General features: G+C 44.1%; 1 protein-coding gene across 1 annotated transcript; it reads right to left on the minus strand.

Annotated features, from left to right (window-relative positions):
- Nucleotides 1–1,991: 1,991 nt before the first annotated feature.
- Nucleotides 1,992–9,137, minus strand: LOC135527292 (25-hydroxyvitamin D-1 alpha hydroxylase, mitochondrial-like). The gene is made up of 9 exons (XM_064955884.1): nt 8,815–9,137; nt 6,352–6,542; nt 5,365–5,561; nt 4,817–5,017; nt 3,998–4,161; nt 3,531–3,697; nt 3,289–3,370; nt 2,935–3,132; nt 1,992–2,745 (listed from the first exon to the last, which is right to left on the minus strand). The coding sequence occupies exons 1-9, from the start codon at nt 9,052–9,054 to the stop codon at nt 2,626–2,628; spliced, it is 1,560 nt and encodes a 519-aa protein (XP_064811956.1). The 5' UTR covers nt 9,055–9,137; the 3' UTR covers nt 1,992–2,625.
- Nucleotides 9,138–9,374: the final 237 nt, after the last annotated feature.

Consider the following 9,374-nt stretch of genomic DNA (forward strand, 5'->3'; position numbering starts at 1 on the left):
TTTGATGTAGAAAAAGGCTAACACACAAATTCTTTTTTTGACGTAAGTGATACAGACAACTCACAGAGGATACATAGTTTTGTACAACTGAGTATGACTTCATATAAGATAAGAAGACTTTTAAAAAGACAAAAGTGTTTGTAAACAGAGTAACCCAGGTGGGAGGATATGAAGCACCATGTTAGTCCCACCAGCTGCCATTTTCACTAAGACTCTAATGAGCACTATACAAGCACCATATGAGCACCATTCTGATAGAAACATCACAGTTTTGTCCAAACTAATAATAATTCAATAACACTCTTCTAAAGGCAGTACACGGCATATTTATAAGCATTTTATAGCATCTTCATCAGCAATGCGTAAACATTAATAAATGCAACTTAAGTTTGGTTTGGCTTGGCCTCTGCCAATCTATGATTTAAATGAGAGAGAAATAAGTTGCTTTCTGTTTGTCTAAGCTAAGGAATGAGTTAGAACTGTTCTGGTAATGAACAGCATTACCAACACAGCTGTAAACACAAGTTGCATTTTATAGTATAATACAGTACCAGTCAAAGGTTTGGACACACCTACTCCATTCAAGGGTTTTTCTTTATTTTTGTACTATTTTCTAAATTGTAGAATAATAGTAAAGACATAAAAACAATGAAATTACACACATGGAATCATGTTGTAACCAAAAAAGTGTTAATCAAATCCAAATATATTTTATATTTGAGATTCTTCAAAGTAGCCACCTTTTTGCCTTGATGACAGCTTTGCACACTCTTGGCATTCTCTCAATCAGCTTCACCAATAGTCTTGAAGAAGTTCCCACATATGCTGAGCACTTGTTGGCTGCTTTTCCTTCACTCTGCGGTCCACCTCATCCCAAACCATCTCAATTGGGTTGAGGTCGGGTGATTGTGGAGGCCAGGTCATCTGATGAAGCACTCCATCACTCTCCTTCTTGGTCAAATATCTCTTACACAGCCTGGAGGTGTGTTAGGTCATTGTCCTGTTGAAAAACAAGTGATCGTCCCACTAAGATAGGATGGCGCAAGCCAGATGGGATGGCGTATCGCTGCAGAATGCTGTGGTAGCCATGCTGGTTAAGTGTTCCTTGAATTCTAAATAAATCACTGACAGTGTCACCATCAAAGCACCCTCACACCATATCACCACCTCCTCCATGCTTCACGGTGGGAAACACACATGCCGAGATTATTCGTTCACCTACTCTGCGTCTCACAAAGACACGGCGGTTGGAACCAAAAGCTCAAATTTGGACTGTTCAGACCAAAGGACAGATTTACACCGTTCTAATGTCCATTGCTCGTGTTTCTTGGCCCAAGCAAGTCTCTTCTTCTTATTGGTATACTTTACAAGTGGTTTCTTTGTAGCAATTCGTCCATGAAGGCCTGATTCACACAGTCTCCTCTGAACAGTTGATGTTGAGATGTGTCTGCTACTGGAACTCTGTGAAGCATTTATTTGGGCTGCAATTTCTGAGGCTGGTAACTCTAATGAACATATCATCTGCAGCAGATATAACTCTGGGTCTTCCTTTCCTGTGGCGATCCTCATGAGAGCCAGTTTCATCATTGACTGCACTTCAAGAAACTTTCAAAGTTCTTGACATTTTCCGGATTGACTGACCTTCATGTCTTAAAGTAATGATGGAATGTCGTTTCTCTTTGCTTATTTGAGCTGTTCTTGCCATAGTATGGACTTGGTATTTTACCAAATAGGGCTATCTTCTGTATATCAACCCTATCTTGTCACAACCCAATTGATTGGATCAAACGCATTAAAATACATTCCACAAATTGACACCTGTTAATTGAAATGCATTCCAGGTGACTACCTCATGAACTGGTTCAGAGAATGCCAAGAGTGTGCAAAGCTGTTGTCAAGGCAAAGGGTGGCTACTTTGAAGAATCTCAAATATAACATTTGATTAACACTTTTTTGGCTACTACATGATTCCATATGTGTTATTTCATAGTGTTGGTGTCTTCACTATTATTCTACAATGCAGAAAACAGTAAAACATTTTTTTTACAAAAATACTCTTGGATGAGTAGGTGTGTCCAAATGTTTTACTGGTACTGTACACAAATAGGCCTATAATAAATTAATCTTGAAGACTGCCTAAAGGGGTGATTCTGGTTTTGGTGGACTGGCCATTACATGCTATGATCAAGATGCACACTTGCAACTTAATTTAATAAAATCAGTAAAATTGCAATTCATGTCTTGTTAGGTGAGAGGAACATAATGTAGTTAACAGAGATTTCACTGAGAATATCATTGGCTACTGGTAATATCATTGGCTACAATCTAAACCACAAGTATAAGTGATATTGCACTCATGAGCATTATTGAATAAAGCACAAGGTTTAAGTGGTGCAAGGGTAATCAACCTGGTATTGAGATGGAAAATCACTTGTCATTAAAGTACTATGCCCAAACCATCTGGGCTTGAGTTCTGAGGGTCTGAGGGCCTGGTCTGTGGGTTGAGGCCTGCAGGGTTTCAGCTTCAGTTGGGCCCTCTTTCTCCCCCAGTGCTCCCATTTGTCTCACTCTGAGAGACTGGGATTGTCAGTCACTGTCAAATGCACATAGCTAGTGTTCAGCATGTCATCTCTCGATGAACTGCAGGTTGATCTCGCTCTCTGGCACCAGCAGTGTCCGGGTCATGGGTTTGACTGCTGCACCACTGCCTTCTGGATTGGGCTTCACATCAAACTGCATCAGAATCTGAGGGGACCAGGAGAGGGGTTGAGAAAATGAGAGGGCGCCCCTCACATGTACAGTACTTGGAAGAATGGAAGTCCACTATGAGGATGAAAATGTACTGGGACTCAAAACGCTATGGAAATGATATGTCATTTACAGAGAACCTCACTGCCAAAGCCTAGCTGTAAAAGTGACCAAAGATCTACTCACTCGTGCCAGTGCCAGGTAGACCTCCAGCTCTGCGATGCGGCGGCCGATGCAGCTGCGTTTGCCCACGCCGAAGGGCACTGAGGCATAAGGGTGGTGGCCTTTGTACCTGTTCAGCCAGCGATGGGGCTGGAATGTATCTGGGTTCGGGAAAAATGCTGCATTCCGGGATGTGGCGAAGTGGCAGAGGGTGATCAGAGTCTGGATAAGATAGACTTGTGAATTGGTAGGAATCAGTTAAAAAAACTTGGTAAAATCCTTCCATTACATATATTTGCCTTCTTCCCACCATAATATCACATCAGATTGTTCAAAAAATTTGGACAAAGAAGCACTCAACATCAAGTCAACACTTACGTTTTTGGGGAGGAGGTAGCCTCCGACCTGGATGTCTTTGTCACCGATGACCCTGGCATTGGCCGCAATAACAGGATAAAGTCTGGAGAAGCCAAAACATAACAATGTCAGTGTGACTGATCAGTCTAATGATTGATCAATTGGTTGTAGTTGATTGAATCAGGGGTACATAGTTAATTCAAATTGGTAGTGGATGAAATGAGCTTCCCTTAATTACATAATGAGGAGAGATGAGCACTTACCTGAGCACCTCCTTCACCACAGCCTTCATGAGGGGCATGCGAGCCACGTCAACAGCCCCAGGCACCCTCCGACCCCCCATCACGGCCAGTACCTCCTCCCTCAACGAGGCCTGCACCTCGGGGTGCCGAGATAGTTCGTACAGGGACCAGGACATGGTGCTGGAGATCTGAACACACACAGAACACAACAGGTCAGCACGCCAGAAGGATCATTCACCATAAGGTCCCTAGCAGTGGATGGAGAGGATAGTGAGCTCCTTACAGCTTAAGAAGAGGTAGTATGCTGTGATTTACTCAAGGATATAGTATACTTTTGACTAGGAGTGAGAGGAAATGAAGATGTATGACTATTGGATATTTTATAAACTAATAGTAAAGAGCAGGCTCAAAGATGGAGCGATTAGGACAGAGAAGACAATGAGGAGGGAGAGATGCAAGAGGAAGAAGACATGAGAGTTTCTCTTCACCGTGTCCACCCCAGCCAGAAGCATCTCCGTGACGTTGCTGTACACCGTCTTCATGGGCAGCCCTGTGCGGGTCAGGATGTAGGTCAGATATCGCCCCTCCACCTCCTCTCCCCGCGCCACCTTCTCCGCTTCCTCCTTCAGACGCTGGTCAATGTGACCTTTAGCTGCAAGGAGAGAGATCAGGAGTCAGATCAGAGTAAAAAAATCTCAGATCTGGGTTCAAATACTCTTTTAAATATTTTAAATACTTTCAGCGTTTGCTTTAGCCTAACAAATCCCAGATGGGCGGGGCTTGCATTGGTTCCAAAGCACCAATCATCAATCACTTCCAGCTGAAGTATTTCAAATAGTTTTTGAACCCAGATCTGAAGGAGCTCTAGTCTAACTAAGGAAATCTGTATAGCTTGGAAAATAAAAAATAGACCTCCGGTAAAGCTTACTACAGAGATTACATGTGATGAATGAAAGGCAGCCACACACACTATGGGTCCTACTGAATGGGAACGATTTATAGCAAGTTACTAGAAATCGATAACCACAGGGGGCATCTAATAACTATAAGTAGGTCAGTGAGGTTAAATAGATCTAATGTATGAGGTGACATGTACTAAAAAGTTGACAGAATTAAACCAAGGTGGAGCAATTTTATTTGTCACATGCTTCGTAAACAACAGTTGTAGACTAACAGTGACATGCTTACTTATGGTCCCTTCCCAACAATGCAGAGGGGAAAGATATATATAATAGAATGATAATAACACAAGGAATAAATACACCATATGTAACAATAGTATGAAGCTATCAAAGATGGCAGCTCACCGAATTGGAAAATGTAGTCCCAGCATTGGCAGAAAGTGTCCCAGGGCATGGGGAACAGCTTGTGTAACCAGGCGGGCATAGCCATGGTGAGGAGTGTCATGACAAACATGGTGTTAATGGACTGGATGAAACACTCTGTCTCCGTGGGAACCACAGGGTCTAGGCAACCAATCTTGGACTCGAACAAGACTGAGGAGATCCCTGCAGAGAGGAAGACAGGCACAGGTCAAGGGTGAGAAGGGTTTGAAGGGCTTTCCAGAAGGGCTTTGTTTGTTTTCCCTCTGTAATACAGATCCAATCAAGCCTATTATAGACTTGTCAGAATACGCTATCCTACCATACACAAGTAAGTGGTGGTAATAGACAAAACTAGAAGCCCACAATGCTAATTGACATTGATACAATAAAGTTGCTTCCTGATCTTGTGTCTTATTACAGGACTGATCTCAGATAACCTTACACCTGACCTCAGATGCTGAACTCATATGTCACCGTGTAAAAGTAAAAATAAAAACAAAGAGAACAGGTTGAGTGCAAATAGGTCTTACCTTCAAGGCCGAAGAGGTAGAACTCACTGCTGATGTTCGGGACGAGACCGCAGGGGTTCTGGTGCCTGCTGCGGCGGAGCTTAGCAATGAGGTCATCAACAACGGCATTTAGAGTGGTGTCGTAGGCCTCCACCGCCTTTGGATGTAGCATGTGCTTCCCCAGGAGAGTCCGCACTGCCTGCCACTCCTCCCCTTCACTGAAGAGAGTTAAGGTTAGCGTTGCAAAATTCCTAGAACTTTCAATAAATTCCATGGCTTTCCCGAAAATTCCTGTAATATGGAGGGAATAAGCAGGAAATCCAAATCCTCCAACCAGGTTTTTTGGAAAAACAGGGAATTTATTTAAAGTTCCCAGCGATAGTTTACATGTTTTATACAGGCTGAGCCAACTGTAACTGTAGGCTACTTGATTGAACTGTAATTGAACTGTGAGCATTTTCATATTCCTGCTCATTATGTTATAACCCATAGGTAATAATAGATCATAGGCTGACATCTGTCTCTTTCCTGAGTCTCTGTCTGTGTCTGTCTGTGTCTAGACCAATTAGTCCTTTGTCTTAAAGGGATACTTCAGGATTTTGGCAAACTCATGGATACCATTTATATGTCTCTGCATCCAGTATGAAGGAAGTTAGAGGTAGTTTCGCTAGCCAATGCTAACTAGTGTTAGCACATTGACTGGAAGTCAATACCATAGACTTCCATTCATTGCCCTAAACGCTAGTTAGCAATTGTGCTAATGCCAGTTAGCAACTTCCTTCAAACTGCACACAGAGACATGGTATCCACGAGTTCATCAGACTCTAGGGAAGTAGATAAAGGGCTTAATTGCCAAAATCCTGAAGTATCCCTTTAAGTATTTGTTTCATCTCTGTTAATCTTTCCTGCTTCCTGTCAACAGCACATGAACCTGATGTCAGAACAGCTCAGATTAGCATGACAAGCATGGGAGGGGAGACAGCAAAGGAGGAGAGTGATGGTACCCACGCTGTGAGCAGTCCGTAGCCATGACCTCGTTGTTTCCTGTAGTCCTTCCAGGAGGAGAGGTCAGAGCGGATGGGGGTCTTGCCCTCCTGCCTCAGAACTTGCTCAATCAGGGCTGGCTCTGCCACGTGCACCGTCAGGATAGGGCCGAAGCTGGCCTTCCACATCGGCCCATAGCGCTTCACACCCTCAATCTGGGAGAAGACAACACATTAGTACACAACGCATATAGATGGCATGATTCACTGGAGATGGAACCATCCATAGAATTAGAAATAATCTATTTCTATGGATGTAGCATCAACATGTTGTGAGCAGACCTAGCTACAGTTCTATGACTGTACATACATGACTGTACATACATACCCCAACCAGAAGCTATGGATTACATGCAACATCCACACTGAGCTAAAGGGTAGAGCTGCCACTTTCAAGGAGTGGGAATCTAACCCGGAAGGATATAAGGAATCCCGCTTTGCCCTATAACAAACCATCAAACAGGCAAAGAGTCAATACAGGATAAAGAATCGTACTACACCGGCTCCGATGCTTGTCGGATGTGGCAGGGCTTGCAAACTATTACAGACTACTACACCTCCCTCTGCAACTGAATCCTTAGACTTCCTGATGGGCCGCCCCCCAGGTGGCAAGGGTAGGCATCAACACATCTGCCACACTGATCATCAACACGGGGGCCCCTCAGGGGTGCGTGTGCTCAGTCCCCTCTTGTAAGAGCGTCTGCTAAATTACTTAAATGTAAATATGTAAATGTACTCCCTGTTCACACATGACTGCATGGCCAGGCACGACTCCAACACCATCATTAAGTTCGCAGGTGGCACAACAGTGGTTGGCCTGATCACAGACAAAGATGAGACAGCCTATAAGGAGGTCAGAGACCTGGCCGTGTGGTGTCAAGACAACAACCTCTCCCTCAACGTGATCAAGAGAAAGGAGATGATTGTGGACCACAGGAAAAGGAGGACCGAGCACGACCCCATTCTCATCGACGGGGCTGTAGTGAAGCAGGTTGAGAGCTTCAGGTTCCTTGGTGTCCACATCACCAACAAACTATCATGGTCCAAACACACCAAGACAGTCGTGAAGAGGGCACGAAAAATATTGACTGAAAGGATTTGGCATGGGTCCTCAGATCCTCAAAAAGTTCTACAGCTGCACCATCGAGAGCATCTTGGCTGGTTGCATCACTGCCTGGTATGGAAACTGCTCGGGCCTTCGCCCGCAAGGCACTACAGAGGGTAGTGCGTACGGCCCAGTACTACACTGGGGCCAAGCTTCCTGCCATCCAGGACCTCTATACCAGGTGGTGTCAGAGGAAGGCCCCTAAAAAAAAGACTCCAGCCACCCTAGTCATAGACTGTTCTCTACCGCACCGCAAGCGGTACCGGAGCGCAAAGTCTCAGTCCAAAAGGCTTCTTAACAGCTTCTACCCCCAAGCCATAAGAATCCTGAACAGCTAATCACATGGTTACCCAGACTATTTGCATTGCCCCCCCTTTTACACTGCTGCTGCTACTCTCTGTTTATTATCTATGCATAGTCACTTTAACTCTACAGACATGTACATATTACCTCAATTACCTCGACTAACTGGTGCCCCCGCACATTTACTCTGTACCGGTACCCCCTGTATATAGCCTTGCTATTGTTATTTTACTGCTGCTCTTTATTTTTTATTTTTTTTACTTATTCATTTTTTACTCAACACATATTTTTCTTAAAACTGCCATGTTGGTTAAGGGCCTGTAACTAAGCATTTCACTAAGGTCTAAACCTGTTGTATTTGGCCCATGTTTTAAATTAAATGTCATTTGATTTTAAAACTGCTTGATGTAAAGTGTAAGGACAAAATCTGTAGAAATACTTTCAAAGCTTTGGGAGCACCCGTCAAGCTGTGATAGAAAGCTTTGTGCTTTGCTCCTTGTGCTCCCCATCTACACCTATGAGGCAGCAGGTATTTCCCAAAGCACAGAAAATGTGCCCTAGTGGCCTACGGCACTTTCCTGCTCATTGCCCTATCAGTGTAAAAGAACTGATGTATGTATACCATTTATCTAACATAGTCTATGCATATGCAACTGCATGTCTGGTGCATTTAGGTCATCACAGTATAGCTTATGTTGGCCCTCTCATTGCTTTTTAATTGCTGGGCACTTACATTACACACTGGTGGTTAAGTTATACAGTAGCCTACAAGTAAGGAGAGGCTGTGACAGAGTGTCTGCCCTACAAGACCATGCCACACCCAACAGCAATGCCATAACCTATCTATTACAAGACAATGTGTGATGACCAGTTAAATCTGCCAATGAAACATTGCTTACGGTATTGCTGTTTATCCGTCATTATGAAACACTAATCCCATACATTCACGCGCCTGTCTTGCTTTAATAGAAAGAAAGTCGTGAATAAAAAAAAAATGAACAAGTCATCAAAATAATTTACCTGCAGCTCGTGGAGGCGGGACAGTCCCCGTTTGGCGAAGAGGTCCCACACAAATTTGGCGACGGTGGGTCCCGGCATTTCCTCCAGAGTTTTCACCCTGTGCGCCGCCTCTATCTTCTTCTGGCCAACTGAGCTCTCAGCCCAATTCTCCATCCACTTGATCAGCGGGGTCATACTGCGACCAGACACTTTGAGGGCTTGCTGCAGCATCCTTTTTGCTATGTTCATGGGGAAACACATGCAAGTCTATCGGGTATCGGTGCTCATCTTGCACCAAGGCACCAATACACTATTTATATCGCTCGACCCATGTCGGACTGGGACCTGCGCGACATAGAGTTGTTAAGTTTCTCATTGGGGGCCAATTAAAGCGAATCCTGGCGTCGACCCCACCCAGTGGCAAGGTTTTGGACGCAGTAGGCGTGGACTATTTGGAAGGTGTGTCCAGATCGCAGAAGTCAGACTAACCCAAAGTAGCGCACACATGGAAGGTAAATCATATTATTTTCTGTATTTTTCTCAGACACCAATGGAGGCTGCCTAGAAACTACTTTCGGGCT

Source organism: Oncorhynchus masou, chromosome 5 (genome assembly GCF_036934945.1).
Source record: "Oncorhynchus masou masou isolate Uvic2021 chromosome 5, UVic_Omas_1.1, whole genome shotgun sequence".
Taxonomy (NCBI): domain Eukaryota; kingdom Metazoa; phylum Chordata; class Actinopteri; order Salmoniformes; family Salmonidae; genus Oncorhynchus; species Oncorhynchus masou.